The following is a 22,784-nucleotide window of genomic DNA, read 5'->3' as shown; positions in this document are numbered from 1 at the left end:
AGTGGTCTTCCTTATCCCGCCATGTACTTGCCTGTAGATCTGCAGTGTCTCAGTTCAGTGCTGTAGTTAGATGTTACTCTCTAAATTAAGCTGGTGTGGTTTTAAGTTTTATTGTTTTCAGCTGTTCCTCTAACAGAGGCTATTAGCCATCTAGCAGATCTATGATTATGCCTGTGCTAGTAAATGAAGCAGGTAAGAGATTAGTGTCTTATTCTGAAGCCAATTGGTATGGCATCGCTTTCACCTATGTGAAGCATAGCTGTCTAAAGCTGTTTTGACCTCCAAAACAGCATGGCCAGATGCAGACTGGGTCATGGAAATGGTACGTAGTCCACGTGCCCTCCAAGTCCCCTTGAAGCATTCTTCGGGTTGACCCAGGCCAAAACCATGCAAAGGACGATTCTAACAATTTAACATGAGAAGGGATACATGTAAATGCTTACCCTACTTTTCTTACAGCTGTGCAGCAGAGTAACCAACCAACATCTTGGGAGATGTACATGCTTTTTCTGTTACAAAGAGATGGCCATGAAGAGTTGTCACCTGCAGCAGAGTCTCTGCTGGTAGGGTCTCTGCAGACTGCCCACCACTTGCAATTGCAGGACTTGCAAATAAAAAATGTCAGCCTGTTGGTTAGGGTGCTAACTGGAGCTGGTGAACTGAAATCACTACTAGAGGCAAAAGAAAGTGTTTAGGCAGCCTTATGCATTGTGCCAGTTGAAGTACATGAATGTCCAATTATAAGGAGCATTTTGCAGCTTTTCTGACCAGAATAAAATTTGGAGCCTCAGCAATTAAGTGAATAGGATATATAAGAGCTATTAAATGACATTTCAGAAAACAGTGGCTAACATGGTTATCAGAAAAATCATACTTTCCAAATTTACTAGTGTCCTTTGAAGCATAATTCTATATCTGATGATGATCCGATTGGTGGATTATACACTAATTCCCAAATGACTTTGACAAGATTGCTTGCTAGGACTCTTCAAAAAGAAAGATCCTCTGTCTTCCGGGAATTAGTAAGTGATTAGCAGGTAGTTAATATATATATTATGAAATAAAACAAGGGCTAAATAATCAGTTTTCATAGTAGGAAGAGGTTGCCAGTGATGTTCCTGCTGTGTCCTTTGTTTTGGATATACCTAAAGTCTGGAAAAGGGATGAAGAGTAGTGTGAGAGATTGTATGAGATTATTTAGGTTACAGAAACCTAAAACTGACTCTCATCCATTTCAGAAAGATCTGTTGATTAAAATCACTTATGAAATTTGATAGAGAAAAGTGCAAAGTAACGCATTGGGAGGAAAAAAGCAGTCCTATCCTTACACAGGGATGGGCTTTAAACTAGCTACTATTAATCAGGAAGGTGTTTGACAGTCATCATGGACAGGTTCTTTGAACAAGTCAGTTCGGTACTTGAATATGGTCAAGGAGCTGAGTAAGTGTTATTTGGAGAGAAAATGAGAACAAGCCAGAAAGCCGTATAAATACATGACATCTTTACAAGTTGAATACTGTATGCTTTTTTTTTTTTTAAGAGCTTCTCCTAAGATCATAATGTTGACAAGTCCTTCACTTGGAATGTACTTAATATCAACATTCTCTTGCAGCTTGAGCCGTATAAACTTGCTTCTCTCATCTGCTGTTGGGTGGGTGACAGAGAATGGAAATGTGAGACTTCACTCTCTTTTTTTTTTTTTTTTTTAAAACAATTTGTATGGGGTTTTTTTTATATTTGTTTTTTTTAATGTTTTGTTTGAACTTGTATGATTCCTTGAATTTATTGCTGTGTGATACAGTGTACTTCCTTCAGTAGCCCCTGAGAGCAAAAGAAATTGTATGTCATTTTCCAGCCCAGAGTGTGATTTGGTATTATGTTTTAATCCATCAAAGAAATATCAGTACCTCTATGGTGTTCTGGATAACTGTGGCCTGAGTATTTCTGAACTTGATTTGCAACCACGCAAAGAGATTGTCTGTGATTGTGGAGACCTAGATGCTCTAGGTCTGATTCTAGATAGTGGTGAGAGATTGGATGCGATAGATGCGTATAATAGGATGCACGCTGCAGTTTTTGCATCTTTTTTGGTTGGAAAGTATATTATAGTGGGAGCAGCAGTAACTCAGAAGCAAAATTGTCCAGCAAGCCCCATGTGGTTGACTGATTTTACCCTCCTGGAGTTCTAGACCAAAGCAACAGATTAAAGGGTTTGTAGCTGGACATGTTAACTCATATTTACCTGCACAATTCCTGATTTGAGAAGACTTGCCTGTTTCCTTCTTTTGTTAGCACCAAGGGGATGTGTTGGCAGGCATATAGGGTGTATTGGATAAAGTGACCACTTCATCTGTTCATACCTTTAGTAAAGTTCCAGCGAATCTTCAGTCACTGTGTATACTGAAAATATGTCTTAGTCATCCAGTAACAATTAAAAGACCTAAACATGAAATGTAATTGTTGGTGAGAAGTCTGGCTTATGCTAATAAGTCTTTTTGATGCTCTTGTTGTATTTGTTTCCTTTCAGCTAGGGAAAACCACCAAAACTGAAACCGCTGCAAATATTTTCAAGGATGTAAAACTTTAGGCAAGAAAGTGCAATTAAAACAATTTCAGGCATTGTTTAGTATTCTTACCATTTCATAGCGGGGCAAAATTTCAAAACCACCTGAATCCAGTATCAGCAATGACTTAGGCTGTGGATAGATGTTCTCATTCTAGAAAGGATTACCAAGCTAACTTGGCTGACTTTTTTTTTTTTTTTTTTTCCCCCTCCTTTTTTTCCCTGAAGTGAATTAGGGATTACATATAGACTGCTCTGTTGGCAGAGTGGTGGGGGTGATGGTCTCCATTACGGATGTGTGACAGGCCAGCTGGGGGCTGTAATCTCTTCCACTGGTGAGATCCAGAAGACTACGTCTGTCTGGGCTTCAGACGGAAGTGCTAGGCTCCAGTGTTGACAAGCATTACATCTGTTAAATGAAAGTTGTGATTTTTAGGTTTTCAGTTTTATTAAATAGAAAACCTCATGAGACACGGTTCTCTTAGTCTAGCAACTACAGTAATTAAGTTTGTCTATGTATAGCTTTACATTAGCTTGCTTAATTATATTCAACCTTATGTACCAACCAGCCTCTGAGTTTTGGATACAGTTGTACATTGACGAATTAGATGCATAACCTGAAAGAACTCCTATTTCTTGTTCCAATTTCTAACCATAGACCATATGAAAATAACCATGCAAATAATAACAAAAACTTGGTTTCATTTACTTTAGCAGAAGTTTAAATGTTTCGCTGATCAGACATTTTAATTTCCACTAGTTTTATTATGTAAAATATGTTGTTTCCGAAATCTTATCAAACCAAACATGTAAGCATTTGTAGAGGAATTCTAAACCATGCCAAAAGAACAAATTCCTGTTTCTTTCCCACAGAAAAGACATTTGTTCTGTTACTTAACAGGTGTGTCTGGTAAGATGTGTTCATACTTATTAAGATGTTTAAAATGGCTTCTCTGAAACTTCATACAGTAATTGCTTTCCAAGAGAGTCCTAATAATGAACTCTAGCTCCTGCAGCATTTGGCATTGTCATCCTGAGAAATTATCCTTTTGCAGCTGTGGGAATGAACAGTGTGTGTAATTGCCATTACATCACTTGCTGCTGATACACTGGCTCTCTTTTCACTTATGAGCATAAGCTGGCATTGCTCACTGGTAATGTTATTTTTGCAGGAGAAGTATGAAACGAGGCTAATCATGCCTGTTACAGAAAGAATGAAAGTGGGCTAATCAGATAGTATTGATTAATTATCTTTCTTTTCTGTGCTGTCAACATGAAATGTTATCTAAGAAAATTTCCTTTTCTACCCTGTATGTGTTTGCCATTTTGTTTGTTGTATTTTGTTCACTGTGTTTTTGGAAGGGTAGACTCCATTGTAACACTCTGTTTTCCTGAACTGTTAGTGCTTATCAGCTGAGCAGCGTTGGTGTAATTGAAGTATGTTTATTATCATGCTACCAAATTTCATGACTGACTGACTATTGTTTGCTTCTGTGATCAGCCTGGATTAGTTTGAAGGTGCAGGTGTCCTGAACAGACCAAATATGGTTGGTGACATTGTGTCTGACATGCTTTTTGGTTTTCCTCCTTTAACAGTGACCAATTAATAGACATATTTTCTTAGATGTTGTCGTTTGTGTAACTATTTTTTTCAACTCCTATTGTTGGAGGAATTTTGATAGTTGAAATTGTGTGGACTCTTTAAGTGAAATCCAGATCTTGTTGCAAAAAATGATAGCTTTCCGACCTTAATAGAACTGGGATGTCACTGTTGCTTCCAGTTGTAATGTACAGTTTGATTCCTTGGCTTACTGCAAATGAGTGGTTTACTGTTTTTAGCATCAGTTTACTATCTCTTTGGAGTATGATTTATATTCTAATAATTTGGTTTGATTTCTGGCTCACCTGATTGCATCCCTACATTCCACAAGGCACGTCTTCCTGAACATGCACTTGGACAAGTAGCAGAGCAAGGAGCAACTATAAGTTCTTTCAGAAGATTTTTCTGTAATTAATATCTCCAACTTTTCAGAAACATGTCTTGAAAGCACTGCTTGCTTTGCTTCAAAGAAATCCTTTAAATGACATGGATATGTTAATGAAGTATTTCATTTAATGTTTATGAAGCACTTCAGGAACCTGTCTGAGGACTATCCAACTGTAAAAATATAATGATTAGTATTTATTTGTAAGTGTTGATTAATGTAAAGGGACAACATTAATCTTAATAAAGTGTGCATAATTTTATGATAAAGGTAAAATATGGTACATGAATGTTTCAGTTGCTTTGCATGTAATATGTGTACAAATTACATTTTCAGGAGGATACTCGGAAAATTCTACTTTTGGTCTCCTGGCTTTGGTGCTGCTTTACCTGCTTCTTATATGGCTATTCTCATTGAAAGGAAAAGCAGGTACGGTTTGTGTTTATGGATTTTTAGTTTTATATAGTATTTGTTGTTTTGGTCATTTGATGATTGACATTTGACAATTTGGTGGTTTGTTTCAGAATGCTGGAAATGTGGTTAATTTGAAATGGTGTCTTTTGCAACCTTAGATTTAAATCTAGAAAGCTACAGTAAAAAAACACTTTACAAACATTCAGTTTCTTGTTCGTGGTTTCTTTTTCTTGTTTAATATGTAATTGGGTTGCTTAGTATTGCCTGATGAAACTCCAAGAATAGCTGAAAGCTGCCACTTGTAGTGTGGCCATGAAAGGTGGCAGGTGAAATCCTGTGTTGTAAGGTTTTAATGTTTTGAAATTCAACTTATATTGGTAGCTTGTGTCAATAGTGAAAGTTATAATGCTTAATTACTTTAATATGGAGTGAGATACTTTAGTCATCTAGTTAGTAGGTTTTATTCAAAGTAGAGAAGGTGACAAAAGGGTAATGTAAGGGATTACTTTTTAAGATGAGGGGGTTTTAGTAGTAGAGGTGATGTGAATACATTTTTGGTTACTGTGAATATGTGAAACTTCCTTAAGCAGTCATTTCAAAATAACTGCAAATACGTATACACCATGCTGTTGACTGACTGTCAGGCCCCATTCCTAAACTTCAGTCATGGAGTAAGCAAAGCCCAAGCCAAGCTTTAGGTAAGATTGTCAAAGTTCTGTCCTTTTAAAAGAATGCATTATCCATTGTTTTTGAAGATTGAGGATGTGTAAGAAGTTCTGGAAAGGTGGGAGCACTTCTAAATCACTTTAATGTAACTATAGAGAAAATAGTTGTAATAAATTTACTGAATAGGTTAATTATCTTTTAACGTCCTTTCTAGCTGACTGATTTTCATCTTATTGCACTGCAATTACTTCCTAAGAGGGTGGGTAAATTTTGGTAGAACTTTGTCTAGTTACTTAGACTCCAGCACTGCCATTGGCATCCGTGTTTTGTTTTGTGGTGAGAACAAATGCATTTTTTTCTCTTTGATCAGTGACAGCACTAGCTCAACTTTTCCTACAGACCTGTTAGAATGTGAGGATTTTGTGTGTCAGACTTCTAGATAGCATTAAAGGGGAAGAAGTCAGGCTGGTTGTCCATCTGTGAGTTTCTTGTAGCTTTCAGAGTATCTGTGAGTCAAGAGTTGAAACTGCTTGTGAGCACAAACCTGTACAAGGTTTTTGTGTAACAGTGGAACAACTTTGAAAAACTTGCAAAGCTAAGCTTAAGTGTAGCAAAAAGAGTAGGCAAACAAATTTTATGTCAAAAAGGGATTTCTAAAAGTCTTAGTGGCAATGTATGAAAGCTTTGACACGTTAGCAGGCTCCTATTTAGCATCTGAAATTTGAAAGAAAAAAAAGTTGAAAGAGATGTGTGAAAATGACAGAAGTAGGTTGGTACAGCTTGTACGTAATGAATAATGCTGAAATACTTAGTTCCTGGAAGGTTACTCTCCTTTCTGTCAGAATCCAAAATGTGTGACCTAAGGTATTTTGCCTAAAAAGTTCAGGTTATATTGCATCAGATAAAATGTAAAAAGGCAACATTGGTATTGCAATATAACACACACAGCTGAAAATGTGGGGTCATTGTTATTAATGAAAAAAAATTGTTAAATGGCATCCAAAGGTAGTTGAAAGTTTAGTTTTTTTGAAATATGAAGTTGTTTGGTATGTTATAAGATGGTAACTATGTATAATGTGTGAAATTCTACTGCTGACAGACTTAGTGAAATATGACTTTTAGATTTCACATCTCTCTGCTTGTTAGTTTCTGTTACAGGCAAAATCAAACTTTAATAGACTTGTCTCTTAGGAAACAGACGTTTGATGTGGAGACATAGTGGCATTTTCAGTCGTCTCCTGAGTAGCTTACAACAAATTGTATTGAAAAATCGGGGAGGTGGGAAAAAGTCCTGATTTGAGTTCATAAACATATCTCTAGCCCTTCAAATTGCTACTAGCAGCTGGCAGCAACATCAAACTTAATCACTTAATCTCTTCCCAAGTGGATACCCTATTTTAAGTACCTCACTGGCATTTGCTTGCACAGCATCCCCGTCAGTCCTGAACTTGGGAACAGCAGGCTTGTAAATCAGATTTTCTTCCAAGTGTTGCTGTTCATGTGTGTGCCAGCCTTGTATATTTTATAATTCTTACGGAAGAATGGGAAAAAGACATGGATGGTGTGTCTAGGTGCATTATAATGCTGAGGAGGGGCACATTTTCTAATGTGTTACAGAACTAGTTTGATTATAGTTTGTATCTGTAATATGTAATTGCAAATTTGCATAGCACTGGCAATGAGAAGGGGAGGTGACATTGCACAGAGACTTCAAACAAACTCAGGAAATTATCTGCATTATATTATGCTTCTACATTTCTGTAAAGATAAAGATTGCACGTTAGTGTGTCCATGTGTATTCTATTTGTTGATTATAAAATATGGTTATCTTGCCTATGAAGACTATTTTATTAGGATCTGTGGAAGGGGCCAAGGAATAAACACACTTGTAAACTTTTTTGTATATGTACCTATAAATGTTCTGTGAGATTACTGGAAGAGAACTAGTCACATTATTATGATTAAGTAATGTTTTGATAAGAATTATTTCTTAGATAATAATTGAATGTAGATACATAAACATGGAGATTATGTGTTTGTAATGTGCAGATTCATATTCTATGCCTCTAGTCCCTTACTCCTGTAGCAGTAACTCAGAATTTTTGCCTTTTTCTGGTACTCAAGCAGTGTGAGTTGCCTGTTAGGATTAGGAGGACGCATCCTTACTGGCCAGTGCAGAGTTTATAAATGACAATCTGACATCTGTTAGCTGCATAGCTGGTATACGTTTGGTGCTCTGAGAAGTGCTAAGAGGGCAGAGTTAAATTTCTGCTCATTTTGACTGTACATTGTCTTATACAGTACAGATCTTTTTAATAGTTGTTAGTGTTAGTCCTGCCATGTTATTTCTTCTCTCTGTGTTTATCGCTCTGGCAGAGATGTTGAAAAATGAGAAATGAAACAAAAAATATTGTCGGTGTTACTGGTATGTTATGTGTTTTCACATGCAAAGAAAATGTTCTTGCAAATAACAAAAGTACTCCCTTTTCCTGGATAAATGTACACAATTCATTAGAATGTACATTTTTCTAATTCCTTTTGATTATTTGGCTGTGACGTCAACATTTTAATTAGTCTTTATATATATATTGTCATAATAACTAAGTTAATAAGTAAGCTTCAAGGTGTGCTTGCACAAGTGTATTTAAAAGAATATAATTTTGTTTACAGTTTCACCTTTTTTACGTCTTCTATTAAAGAAAAATGTGCAATTCTTTTGTCACAGAATTTAGTTTTGTAGTGTTAAACGTTAAAAGTTGTGTTAATGTCTCCTCAAAAATAGAGATATGACTCTGTTACATTAATTTCATTAAGCTTCCTTAGGAAATCATTACATTTATTTTATTAACCTTTGTATGGAGTTGTTTTAGTGCTGTGCTCCTTGTTTACTTCTATAGGTGTTGTTTCAAACTGTTGATAAGAAGCAATTTTATTTGTTTGTAATTTTGAAAAATGAATATTTTGCTTTTGGTTTCTGTTTGTAATGCCAAGTTACAGTCTCCTGTCATTTTTTTTTCCGACATCTATTAAATGTTATCAACAGGAATTGAGCATATAGTAGAGGAGAAGGTATGTGGCTTAGACTGAAAGACATGGTACTAGCTTGTTCTAGAAGCACCAAGACTTAGAAGGCAAGGAAGTAACTGAATGTACTTGTTATAATTGTTGTGAATGAAGCTGTTGAAATGTGATTTGAGGCTTGGCTGAAGCCTGGAAATCCGATTAGATCGGTTGTACCTTACTGATTTCTATGACAAAGCAGTCTGATAGCTCAGTGAAGAGCCTGTGTTTAAGACCTCTGTGATTACTCTCAAGGAAAAGAACCATGTTCTCTTCAGTGTTTTGTTAATGTGCTGATGTTTCAAAACAATTTAAGTTGGGTTTTTCTAATAGCTAAATGTCAAACTTCAGTTTGTTGGACTCTTGTTCAAAAAATAATGTATTAGTGAGTTTCAAGAACTATAACTAAAGCTTTAAGAAGGAGCACAATTACAGTTTTAATGAAATTAATTGTCTTACCTGGCTAACTATCCCCCCCCCCCCCCCCCCCCCCCTTGTAAGTAATTAAGCCAAAGAAAGTTTTAACTACAGCCACCTAAAAGTTCTGTGGCAGTTCTGAAGGGACCCTTCTGGGATTGCCCCCTGCTCCCCCCTTAGGCTGCATTAACGTTTACATACTGGCTGTTAACATTATAGCGGCGCCTGTCTCGTCGCTACAGTTAAGACTGTGTCACTGATGGTCTTATAAAACTTGAGATTTAGGGCTTTTATAATTTGGTTGTAAAATCTTGCTCTGGGCGACTATTGGCAACATGTTTTTAGTTGAAAACTTTGGGTGTTTTTAATCAGAAAAATTCAGTATACTGGACTCTCAGAAAAATATTTAAAGCATGTGCATTTAAAAAGTGATATAGTGCAACAGTGCATGTTATAGAGAACATCTCTATATACACATATATTTAGTGATCTTGGGAACAAAAGTATTACTATGTATTGCTTAGAGAAGTGGCAGGAACATTTGTGTAAGAACAATGTGGAATTTTTAGACTGTGTATTTGTTCTCCTGATGAAAGATTCAGTTGCTGTTAGGGTTATTTCCTTGCCATAAATGCCATTAGCCTAAATACATTTTAAAGGAAGAATATGGCAGCATATTAATGGTAAAAAGTATAAGCTGTACATAAATACGTTTTTGTAAGTTTGTCCATTTAAATACAAACTTTTTTGGTATGTATTTCTGTATAGTAGTATAGTATATTTAGACTTGAGGTAACAATTTCCTTTCTCAAAATGTTTTACAGGTTTTCAGTTTGATGTATTTTAGGGAAACCTATAAATCACCAGTATGGGGGAGTGGGTGATCAAAACAAGTAAACAAACTCTTTTAACACAGTAAGTGTTTTTGCAAGCTTTAGTCTTACTTGCTACAGGTAAGAAATTGAGAGAGGAAGCTACATTGAGGGAGGATTTTTTGTGTTGTAGTGAAAAAACCCCTCAAGTTTGGATCACTCACTTGAGTATTTTGTGGTGTAATCTGGTAAGGAGAGCTAGCAGGGAAACAACTTATTTTGGAGTTTTACTCCTCTAGAGTGATTATTACTGTGAAGTACGGAGCCAAGCTGCAGAAGTTAACGGGAATGCTTTTTGTTTCTAAGCCAAAATATGTTAAAATCCATTGCGCTTCAGCAACTGCCTCGGTGAGAGCCAATGTTTGAGAGATCTGTGTTTTTACAGTAACAGCATGTAAACATTTGAACATGTTTTGCTGCATGCTTTGAGGGCTGCTACTGGTATAGTTATAGAATCCTATCATAGAATGGTTTGGGTTGGAAGGGACCTTAAAGATCATCTAGTTCCAACCCCCTGCCATGGGCAAGGACACCTTCCACTAGTCCAGGTTGCTCTTACAGTTACCAGAGGGAGGGAAAACACTGATCATTCAAGGTTGCCTGGGAGTGCAGGAGTTCACATCTGGAACATGCTGTGACTGTGGGAACATTGTGAATGGCAGGTAGTTCAGGATGGGCAGCTCTCAGGAGTGTTTTTCTTGGAAAGTGGCATCTCTTGCTAACTTTGGATCATAGTGGGAGCTCTAAGAGCTGGGAGTTCTTTCCCAGCACAGGGCTAAAGTATTTCTAATCAATGATTTACAGTAATTTGTCTTTCTGAGAAATGGGGTCACCTGGCTTATGCTATGTATGTCCTGACACACTCAGTCTCCAGTTTGGAAAAAAACCCCAATAGCCTGGTATTTTACACTAGAACGATTGATGATCTCTGTAGGGTATATCCCTGACAATCGTAACTCTGTTCATATTTTCAAAGAGATTTCTATTTTTCACTTATTGTTATAGCATTACACGTTAATTCTAGAAAAAGTTCCTGAAGTTGATTTAACTGTGTTCAGTTAAATCAATGTTAATGAAGTCAGTCTTTAAGAACCACCTTTTATAAGCACAGGAGTAGGCAATTCCACTGTGTCGTAAGTCAAGCAAGCGGGGCAGAAGACCAGGTTGGCTGAACAGGGAACTGTTTGTGGAGCTCAAGAGGAAGAAGAAATTGTATGACCTCTGGAAGCATGGTCAGGCTTCACAGGAAGAGTACAGAGCTGTGGTTTGCATATGCAGGGAGAAGACACAAAAGGCCAAAAGCTCAATTGGAGTTGAAACTGGCCAGTGTTGTATCTGACAACAGGAAGGGCTTTTTTAAGTACATCAATAGCAAAAGGAGGTCTAAAGAAAACATTGGACCGATACTTGTTGAAGATAGTCATCTGACTAATAGGGATGAAAAAAAGCGGAGGCATACTATGCTTTTTTTGCTTCAGTCTAATAATACTGATAGACCTTGGGCTGCCTATTGCCTGGAGTCAGAGGAGCATGAGTGTGGGAACAGTGACTTTCCATTTGTGGATACTGAAATTGTAAGGGACCAGCTGTATCAGCTGAACGTTCACAAGTCCATTCATCCCAGGATCCTGAAGGAGCTAGCGGATGTTATGGCAGGACTCCTCTCAATCATTTACCAAAGGTCTTGGGAGTCTGGGGAGGTCCCTGCTGACTGGAAGCTAGCCAGTGTTATTCCCATTTACAAGAAGGGTGTGAGGGAAGACCCAGGGAACTACAGACCTGTTAGTCTAACCTCAGTTCCTGGAAAAATTATGGAGAAGATTACTGTTGTAAGGTACTGAAGCGTACTGTTGAAAGGCATTTAAAGAACAGTGCAATGATCAGGCAACATGCATTCACAAAGGGAAAGTCCTGTTTAACTAATTTGATATCCTTCTATGACAAGGTCAGCTGCCTAGTGGATGAAGGGAAGGCTGTCATTTAAGTTGTAGCTGGATTGTGAAGCAGTCTTGTGTAAAGGAAAAGGATGTCCTTTGTGGGTCATAAAAAGATGCTGTGTTACTAGCAAGGTGTAAACTATGTGCTCCATTTGTAAAAGTAGCTGCAGAGTTAAATTTGCTGCATTTAAATGAACTGTGGAAATCAATTTGTTCGTTATGCAAGAAGGATCCTCTCTCCCATACTGTGCTCTTAATTATTTCTACGATCAGTGTATCTTTCACCCCTGCCCTTTACTCCTCGTGATTCTGTGTATGCACATAAGATGTAGGTATAATCCTTATATTTCTGCATGCCTTTTAAAAACAAGTGGTTACTTTTACTACAACACTTTGACTTTTCTAACCATCTGAAATGTGTATTTCTATTTCATACCAGTCAGCTCTTCCCAATCAGTTGAATGAATCACCATTGCATGTCTCAGTTACAAAGGCAGTCTAGATAACTGTCTTAAGCTAGATTTCGTCCACTTCAGCTGGCAAAAGTTTGGCAAGATGAATCCTATAGTTGTGAACAGAGCAAGAAGGATCCTTGGGGATCAGTGATTCCAGCCCCATGCATTTATAGTCAATCAGCCCAGGTTATAAACTAATCAGGCTTCTGAAAAACTATAGGCACGTCTGCAGAAGTGTTCACCAGCCAAGTTTCAGGACTTTTCAGCCTGCAGCATTCGAGTGTTGGAAAAATTTGGTCCAGCTTGCTTGTGTGGTCCCTGAAGTCTTGCACAAGATGGAAGAGCAGGAGAGCAGCTACAGCTTTATAGTTGATAATTCATTTTCTGGGATAACACAAGCAGACAGAGTAAGAATACTGGAAGATCCCATGTAAAATACATACCTGTGGTTCTGGGGATGCTGGAGAATGTGTTGCGGACTGGGTTTATTTTCTCTTAGTGTTGTTACAGTCAGGGTTGAGCTGCATCATGCAGGACTATTTGGTTGCATTTGCTCAATGGTCTCCAGTTCCCTGAGTTTCAGGAGGATTTACCAGCTTAGGCACAGCACCAGCTGTGAGGTTACTTCATGAATAATAATGTAAAGACATCACAGGCAACACCCATGTGATGGGTTGACCCTGGCTGGTTGCCAGGTGCCCACCAAAGCTGTTCTATCACTCCCCCTCCTCAGCTGGACAGGGGAGAGAAAACGTAACAAAGAGCTTGTGGGTCGAGATAAGGACAGGAGAGAGATCACTCACCAATTACCGTCACGGGCAAAACAGACTCAACTTGGGGAAAATTAACTCACTTTATTAAAAATCAACCAGAGTAGAGTAATGAGAAATAAAACCAAATCTCAGAACACCTTCCCTCCATCCCTCCCTTCTGCCCGGGCACAACTTCACTCCCGGCTTCTCTACCAACCCCCCCAGCGGCACAGGGGGACGGGGAATGGGGTCTACGGTCAGTTCATCACACGTTGTTTTCTGCCGCTTCATCCTCCTCAGGGGGAGGACTCATCACACTCTTCCCCTGCTCCAGCGTGGGGTCCCACCCACGGGAGACAGTCCTCCACGAACTTCTCCAACGTGGGTCCTTCCCACGGGCTGCAGTTCTTCACGAACTGCTCCAGCATGGGTCCTTTACACGGTGTGCAGTCCTTCAGGAGCACACTGCTCCAGCGTGGGTCCCCCACGGGGTCACAAGTCCTGCCAGAAAACCTGCTCCATGGGCTCCTCTCTCCACGGGGCCACAAGTCCTGCCAGGAGCCTGCTCCAGTGCGGGGTTCCCACGGGGTCCCAGCCTCCTTCGGGCATCCCCCTGCTCCGGCGTGGGGTCCTCCCCGGGCTGCAGGTGGAGATCTGCTCCCCCGTGGACCTCCCTGGGCTGCAGGGGGACAGCCTGCCTCACCATGGTCTTCCCCACGGGCTGCAGGGGAATCTCTGCTCCGGCGCCTGGAGCATCTCCTCCCCTCCTTCTGCACTGACCTCGGTGTCCACAGGGTTGTTTCTCTTACATGTTCTCACTCCTCTCTCCGGCTGCCGTATACTGCCTGTCCCAACTTTTTCCTTCTTAAAAATGTTATCACAGAGGCGTTACCACTATCACTGATTGGCTCGGCCTTGGCCGGCGGCGGGTCCGTCTCAGAGCCGGCTGGTATTGGCTCTCTCTCGAACACAGGGGAAGCTTCCAGCAACTTCTTATAGAAGCCACCCCTGTAACACCTCCCGCTACCAAAACCTTGCCACACAAAACCAATACAACCCATTAAGCTCTGGACTACCTCTGTCAGTTCACATAGGACCAGCCTGGATGGACAAAGGGCAGTGCTAAGGTCAAGCTACAAGCTCTGATAGATCCCAGGTGTCTCTGTGTATCTAGCTCTTCCTATGCTGCTCCATGAGTAATTGAGACATGATTATAGTTAAAGTTTAATTTTTTATTATTCTAAGGACCACTTTTGGCAAATCTGTTTTTGTAGGCTGAAAACTAAGTAAAAGTAATGTAATCATCTGAGTATTAGTATAATTTTGTATTCTGTTTTTCATCATTAAACCCCACAAAAAATCCTAGAAAACTTACAGTCTTGTTGAAATGCCTACAGATAAAATGTTAAAATTCAGACTGCTGCTGAACACTGGACTATTCTGCAAGTCTGACGTTGATTCAAATGGCACAAACACTGGAGTAATTACTCTGTTCTGTCTGCTCAGCAGTAGCATCCAGGAGACACTCATTTGGACTTCCTTGGCTTAAGCAAACACTTAATACATCTTCTGTGTCTGAATGCTTGCGTGTAACATGCAGCTCCCAGAGGGGGAATAATAAATATTCTGCTAGTATAGAATAAACTTCAGATGCTGCCTAGGTGAGCTGGCTATAGTGCTGGCTGATGTGGCAATGAAAATCTTGACATTTACCTGGCGAAGTAACATCCATGCCTACCATGCCTCTGGTACAATGGCTGAAAGTATTTGAGGGAACTTTTCTGTGATATGTTCGTCGGGTCTGCTTTTAGGATATTGTTTTTAGGTAGTACAGATGAGAGGAGCTTAAATCTTTGTTTCGTATGAGCCACACCTATAAACCCACTGTAAATGAAGTGACTCTTTCCCGTAGACTCATTGCTCCTAAGGAATTAACGTTGTTAGCTCCTGCAGCAGGAAAAGTGTGGAGGTAGAGACCTAGAATGGTAATGATTTGCTATATTTAACCATGCATGGGTTTTCTGTGGTGAAGGTTACAGCAGTGTACTGTGGTTAAACATCTTGCTTCCCCTTCCTGCCCTCTCCCCTCCACATCCCAGGACAGAAAATGACACGTTTTTATTTCCTTTAGTAAGCAGCAATTTCTGTGCCTGTCTTGCTCTTCTTCCTAATTTTATTAACAGTTCTGTCCATTATGTCCTCTTTTTGCTATGAGACAATAGTGTTTGCCAGCAAAATACATAGAAGCGATGACCCACTGCTGCTAAGGATCCCCAAAGCAGTTTTGCTCAATAAGAGGGTATTTGCCTTTGTGCCCTACGTGCGTACCTTCCAGACAGAACAGCCAAGCAGCACGTGTTGTATCCCAACTGAGAAGGTGCCCAGAAAAGAACTGAGTGTTTTCTTTTTGATTGACTGAGCCAATTAAAAACAATTCTGTGTTACTATCAACAGTCCAAAGAAATTGTTACTTGGGGCCTTACACTAGATAGGCCTTCTATACCAAGAATGTTAATAATTTAAAAAAATCACTGGAAATCCTTAATTTCTTTTCCTGAGGTTTGATTAATTTGTCATTCTTCTGTTATCTACTAGTCAATCCTTTTATGAAACTAATAAGATTTTTGGAATCTGATTTTTATCTCTTCATGGAATCTTGTGAGGTTAAATCACACTTTAATTAAGAGGTTTTTTCCCCTCTGTGGGTCAGCCTTTGTTTTGACTCTGTTGGCTCTGTAGACACCATAGAGAAACTGGGAGATGAGGAAGAGGGAGGGAATGTTGAAAGAAAGTCTGTATAAAATAGAGTACAAAATAGTTAAAAAATTAAACTGTAGATGTTATCTTGTGTTGCACTAGCTGAAAACCCTGTAAGAATTATTGGTACTAATTTAACTGGAATGTATTACTGTAGATATATTTTCTTTTTGGCTTCTCTCCCTTTCCAGTTTTCTCATACCCTTTCTTTGGCATGTGTTCAAATCATAGAACATGTTGAGTTTATTTTCTTTCCTTTTAAGAACAACAAATTCTGAGTATTTGCAAGAAACTGTTTTACTTAACATGTAATGCTCAAAGCAAGCTTTACTCATGTGCAGTTCTGAGCAACTTCAACTTCCCCAACCTGTAAAGTGTCCATTTCCTATCTGAAACAACCCAAAATTTTGAAATAGAAAATTCCTTTAAAAAAAGGGGGATCGTGGGTCCTTAAACTGTGTATTTTTGACATGAAGTTATGTGCCTGAACATTATCTTCATGTGAAAAACTTGCTACTGGTATTTACTAAGCTCAAAAAGTAATCCTTTTATTTTTTGAAAACTTATTGCTTAGGTCTGTTTTCATAATTTTTGGCATTATTTTGAAAGCTTATCTGTTCCTGCTGATTTTAAGTGAACTTTTGCACCAGCATTTCACTGCTGGCCTCCAGCTGTCAGTAGGAAATTGGTGGGTGTAAGAGATTAACGATACCCTAAACATAATCTGTAGTACTTGTGTTATTACAGGGATGCAATCACAACTCCACATCTATAGTTGCTTAGCTTGTGGTGTCAAGCTGCTGTAGAGCAGAAAAAAAACCCATCTTCATTTTGACCTTTTTCTTTTCAGGGGAAACCTGTGATTTGTGTGCTTGATTTAATTCTGCAGGTTATAAAGTGGTGTGTTTTACAGTGTGTGTGGGGGGAGGGAAGCTGGGGGGAGGAATTCTTCCTGTTTTTGCAGACCACAAATCCTGTCTGGGGAGCCATTACAAACTATTATGTTAGCTTCTTAGTTTATGTTCAGAAATTAAAGCCAGAGTTAACTCTTTCTTTCTTTTTTTTTTTTTAAAAAAAAAAAAGGACAAATGTTCCCAAATTTTACTATAACAAGTCAGTACAGCATAAGTTATGTGCTCTTTACCTTTTTTTTTTTTTACATTCCACACCACATATACCTTTGAATTCACTGATTCCTTTGAAAGTAGTTTTATTTGTGAATTCTTAGAATTGCAGAGAATCCAAAAAAGGATTATCGGTTTAAAATAAGGTGATAACTGTCAGAATATGCAGCAGACTCAATGAACAGTAGTATTTGTATAAAATTCAAACTTGAATTTGTAGGAAACTTAATAAAAATGTTTTTTTTTTTTTTCATAAATTCACTATGTTAAAGCCATGCATAGTTCAGATCTTGTCGTATAGGTCACAAGAAAAGGCAAGTTTACTTTCATTCTGGTACCTATTTATTCTCTGGTCAGGCTTGTTGGTTTGACAACACTAAGAATTTTTGGAAAAGCAAATAGTAGGAACATGATGTTTTGGACTGGGGATGAAGTTAAAAAGCTTTATGGCAAAGCTAAAACTATTCTTTTCTTAGCAGTGAGTTGGATATTTTTATTTTGTGGGTCTTTGCCCCTCAACTGTTCACATTTACTATATACTTGGAGAAGCATAACCTATCACTGAGACTGTTTAATCAGAGAACATATTCTCTTAATTGCATGCATAAAGCTTTTTAACATGCTGCTTTATCCATCTTCAGGCTCCTTCTAGCCATCTCTACTACTAACTGCTGCTGTACGCTGGGTTACAAGAGCTGTAGCAGGGTATGGGGCATGGGTGTACTTGCCCTAGTGTGTACCTCGCCCTGTGGTGTGAATTTACTGGCTTACTGTTACAGCTCACACCTAGAGCTATTCTCACTGAAAGACGTGCCTGTTTAGTCAGTTTATGAGAATTTTGTCCGTAGTGGTATTCATCTTGCTGTAGTTATTTCCTGTTATTTCTGACTTGGTCACTTATTTCCCCGTTAGTTTTGAGTAGGGAAAAAAATGTGATCATAAAAACCACAAGACTGGTAAAAAAATGCAGTTATAGTAGTTCAAATATGTTTAATTAATTCCAGTGAATGCTTAGAGTTCAGGATGTCTGCTTGGAAAGGTTTGTTGTTTAACTGAAACAAGGCAATAGAGAGAACAATGCTTTAAACTTCATATCGCCAGAAGAAGTTCTTGATGAGAAAACTGCAGGGACTGGAGTGCTGCATATTAGACACATAAGATGGACAGGACAAGGCAAAACATATGAAAGAAATAAATATTCAAATGGAGGAATGACTACTGAGAGACAGGCGCCTGCCTCTCTTCTGTGACTGTTCAGAGAAAGGGAAGGTATTTGCTTTCTGTTGGAAATTTTCTTTGAGTGCTGCTGTGGTTGCAATAATTAAATTATGGTAAAATTGCCATGATCATAAGCATGTTGTAAGGATTCATCCCACCTTCAGGCAAAGATTTTTTTTTTGTTGGTTGCTTCGTTTTACCTTAGCAACAGCTCTATATTTAAGGAAAACCATAAATAAGGAGAGAGAACTGGCAGTGAGTTTCTTAGGAAAAAACATCTTGGTTGTATTTTAAAAACTGGTATTTTGTATGATTTATGAGGCAAAAGCTCATGCTACTTGTGAAAGTAAAGGTATTCTTTGAATTTTATAATGTGTCAAGCTAAGCAAGAAAACATTCTTTAGGAAACTGTTCCACAAACAATATGTTGGCATGTAGATTTGGACAGTTGTCATTGCTTCTGTTGGCATGAATGGGATTTTTAACTCGTGTAAGGTGAATTGGACTTTGACCTCAATCAAATAAGTTTTCTAGAATTTACAGCACTTACATGAAAATATAAATACCTCGCTCACAGGCAGATCTATTCACAGTCTGAGTGGCACTTAGTGATTTCTTTGGCTTTAAAATACTGTTGATTAAACAAAGGATAGGAAATCTTTAATCTGTTTTTTATTTCCTATATTTTCATTTTAAGTCCTTGAAGATGAGTTCTGAAAATCTGGGTCAGTTTCAGTAAAGAGCCATGAGTATGATTAAAATGTTAGGGAACATTGTGGAAAAAACTGAAGGAGCTCAGTTTTTGTTTAAGAAATGGTATGTGGGTGACTTGGTTGGACTCTAGTGTTACAGTGGAGGTAGAGAAGTAACTGGTTTCAGTGACCAGACTGATTCTTGTCTAAAGTAGGGTGCAAACTGTAAAGGTAAGTAGCATTAGAATAACTTACCAGTGGTTGTGGTGACTTCATCGGAAGTACTTAAAGACAAATTTGACCTTTTTAAAGAAGTGGCTAATTCATTAAAGAAAAGTTTGTGGTTTATATTAGTTAGGAAACCAGATTATTTATCACTGTAATCTCTTCTGATTTTATAATTTGTGGAGAAAATTATGTATGATATTTTGAAGTTGCTTTCTGCCTTTTTTTTTCCATAGAATGATAGAATTGTTCAGATGAGCCTTGGGAAGTCAGCTAGTGCAGTTTCCTGCTTGGAGCAGGACCAGCACTGAGTTCAGACCAGCTTGCTTAGGAGTTTGTCCGGTCAGCCTTGCAAACCTCTGAGGACAGAGGTCTGACAACCCCTCTGGGTCCCCGTTCTAATGCTTGGCTGTCTTGATGGAGAAAATGCTGTTTCCTCAGGTCAAGTCAAAGTCTCCCCAGCTTGCTTGTGGTTGTCCCTGATGGTTGGTCAATGCCTGTTTTGTATTGGGGACCAAAACCAGGCGCAGTACTCTGTGTGGTGGAGTGAGTGCCAAGTAAAGGGGATTAATCATTTCCCTTGACCTCCTACCTACACTTCTGGTAATACAGGCCAGTACACTGCTAGGCTTACTTGCTATTTTTATCCTATAGCTTTTTGGTTTTTTTAACTGTTATTTTAGACTCTTTCCTCGGGGCAGTGCAAGCACAAAAATATGTGTTTCTCTGTTGAGGTTTATAGGCCATAGTTTAAGAGCTATTGCTGTTAGAATTTGGTCTGAACATTACCAAGTTGTCTGAAAAGCAAATTTTATCAAGTGAAACCTTTCTTTGAAGAAGGCATAAATGAACAAGAGAATTATCTTCTGGAAGCCTGTGGTCTGTTGTAATTTAAACATTAAAAGTGGAATCCACAAGACTGGAATTGTTCAGCCAGAGATGACATGACCTGTGCTGAGTAACTAAACTCTGAGGCATTGCCTGCTCAGTTCTCTAACAAACATACAAGAAAATTCATGTGAAAGTGTGAATTGGGGAAAAAAAAAAAAGAGAAACAAAATGAAAAGTATGCTAAATGCTACTGCTCTTTGGTACTTGAATTAAAGGGTAATTAAAAAATGTGATTGCTTTCGTGCAGTCTTCCTTTTCAGGTAAAAGATACCAGTCTTGTTAAGACTTTTTCAGAAGAGTTTTTCTTTGATTCTTTAATTTAACACAGCAGACTGACAGGATGGACCAGGATGTGCCATCCCATTTCTTGTCCCGCAGATGCAGCTCTCTTGGATGCTGACTTACATCCCTGTCCTAGTTCAGCCTTGGTTTGCTGCTCATGAATTTTGCCCCTAGCTTGCATTTTTCCTTCCCAAATTAAAGATCGCATAAGTCGTCAGAAACAAAGCAGGCTATGGGAGATACTCTCAGTTGAAGAGGTGAGAGGGAGGCAGCGGGAAGCCAAAATGAAGATCTTGGTGAGAGCAGCCTCTGGAAGAAAATGGCACGAGATGGAGACGATGGAGGAGGAAGGGGCAGTATGGATTTGTGTGCATCTGCTTGGGCTTTCCCATAGTGACCTTGCTGGAGCATCACTGGTGTAACTACCTGCTGATGTTGGTGCTCCTGAGATTAACGTTCATGGACTTTGGGGGTGAAATGTTAGCTGTTTATTAGTATATTTAAACCTCCCCAAAGCAGGTGGTTAGACATGGCTGACTAATTATTTTTCTTGTTTAATTATTTCCTGCTCTTGTAATACGATTTCCCAATTATGTTCTTGTCTTATTTACCAGCTGCAGTTTTAATACAGTCCTTGGATTGTGCCAGTGACCCTTTTACTTGGCCTACCTCCTTCTTTCTGTCCTGTTTTCCATCAGCTGTCATTGCTACAAAATAGTGCAACATTTTCTCAACTTCCACCCGCTTTTTAACAGTTGAGTTCAGGGTTGGGTTAGCCTTGCTGGATCACGTTTGCACAGGGCCAGGAAGAGTCTTTTTTTTTATTTTTCCTTCCTAGAAACATGGGGCTATTTATTTTTAAAACAGACACAAAATTAATTTGGAGGAAAAAAACTTTCTACTTGGAGTTAGCCAGGGCCTCGTACAGCAGCAGACAGAGATGGGTTTGCCACAGGCACTTTCAGATGATGTCATCTAGCAACTTTCTGTATTTTCAGCTCCGGAAGTTACTTCCTTGCTCACATTTGTTGTCTGCATGTTTTCCCTCCTCCTGACCACCTACTTCTTCCATCAGTCTCACTGGAGCTGCACTGCAGCTTCTCATTTCTTTCCTTCCTCTTCTCTAGCCCCTTTTCCTTTCTTTGTCTTTGTGGTTGGCGAGTTGCATTTTACACTTAGCCAAAAGGGACCACAATAGAAGCTAAAACTTTGTTAGATAAAATTCTTAGGTTTTTAGTACTTAAAAAAATTTTAAAAAATTCAGTGGGAGGCTAAAAGACCCTGCCTGCATGTCATCCCTGCCTGCGTGAGATGGAGACTGAAGGAGAGAATCCACCAAGTAAATTATGTGCACATACAATAGTCATGCTGTTATAATACAATTATGAATGCACACACTATACTCTTAAAGCTGCATCTGTCACTCAGCAGCTGGTGGTAACTTCTTGCAGGTAAATCTGTTACTGCAGGACACTATTGAAGTTCTGATGTTTTCCAGAATACTCAAAGTATATTGAGTTACCAAGTTAGCTCTCATGGGTAAATTTAATTCTGTGTTTCCAAACAGCTGAGTGTTTGGATATTTATCCTAAACTTTTAATACCATTACAGGGGTTAAAAAAAAAAAAAAAAAGGCAAGAAACATGAAATATCCAGTATTTTTCCCTACAAGAATGAATTAAAATAAAATTTACAGCACACAGAACTGTATTGGCTACCAGTTTGGTAATCAGGAGGGTCAGGACACCCAATATTATTTTGTCATCTGAGCTAATCGGCTGAAAGACTAGGTGATTGTTTATGGACCAGCTTGAGAGTTGAATTTATCTCTTACATGAAGTAAATTTTCACCCCTTTCTGGTCAGAAACGTCATGCATTATTCTGATGCTCTCTTACAAGTTGTAGAGGTCTCTTTGCTTTAACGTTTACAGACCCTATTCTCTATCTGTTGTCTTTTTGTTTCTTGTGTGCCTCAACCTCACCAAATCTTTAGATTCAGGCTTTTTTTTCTTAGGTTTCCGTGCTAGAGTCTTGTTTCTAATAGCTGGCACAGAGTTGTACTAGGTGGAAAAGGTATACAAAAGAGCAGATTCATAGCTCTGCTTTTAAAAAAAAAAACAAACCCGAAACAAAACCCAAACTGATTTTGCTAGTTAAAGTCTTGAACTTAAGTCAAATTTGAATCTTCCTTGTGAATAGAGACCAACTTGCGGAACTCAGGATGGTGCATCATTGCTTCCCACAAATTCAATGTGATGTGAAAGCATTAAGGCTTTTAAGTGGAATATATCCCTGTACCTTAGACATCTGCTGTGAAAAACCTTGATCTGGATGTGTAACTTGGCGAAGTTATAAACACCTAAACATGGAGTCAGAAAATACTGAATAAACTTTTTTTCAGATGGTTGAAGCCTGGGAACTATGCAATAGGAATTTCTCCGTTTCCCGCTACCTGTGATTTTGTTTTGCTTGC

At 38.7% G+C, this 22,784-nt stretch overlaps 1 protein-coding gene across 1 annotated transcript in view; it reads left to right on the top strand.

Annotated features, from left to right (window-relative positions):
* The window catches only part of TMEM135 (transmembrane protein 135), a 180,695-nt gene that overhangs the window by 15,711 nt on the left and 142,200 nt on the right, over nt 1-22,784 (top strand). The window contains exon 3 of the mRNA XM_030042887.2: nt 4,885-4,977. Coding sequence (XP_029898747.1) covers nt 4,885-4,977 — 93 coding nt within the window. The remainder of the gene's footprint in view (nt 1-4,884; nt 4,978-22,784) is intronic.

Source organism: Aquila chrysaetos, chromosome 19 (assembly GCF_900496995.4).
Source record: "Aquila chrysaetos chrysaetos chromosome 19, bAquChr1.4, whole genome shotgun sequence".
NCBI lineage: Eukaryota > Metazoa > Chordata > Aves > Accipitriformes > Accipitridae > Aquila > Aquila chrysaetos.
The sequence above is the reverse complement of the archived record's forward strand: the minus strand, read 5'-3'. Positions and strand labels throughout refer to the sequence as shown.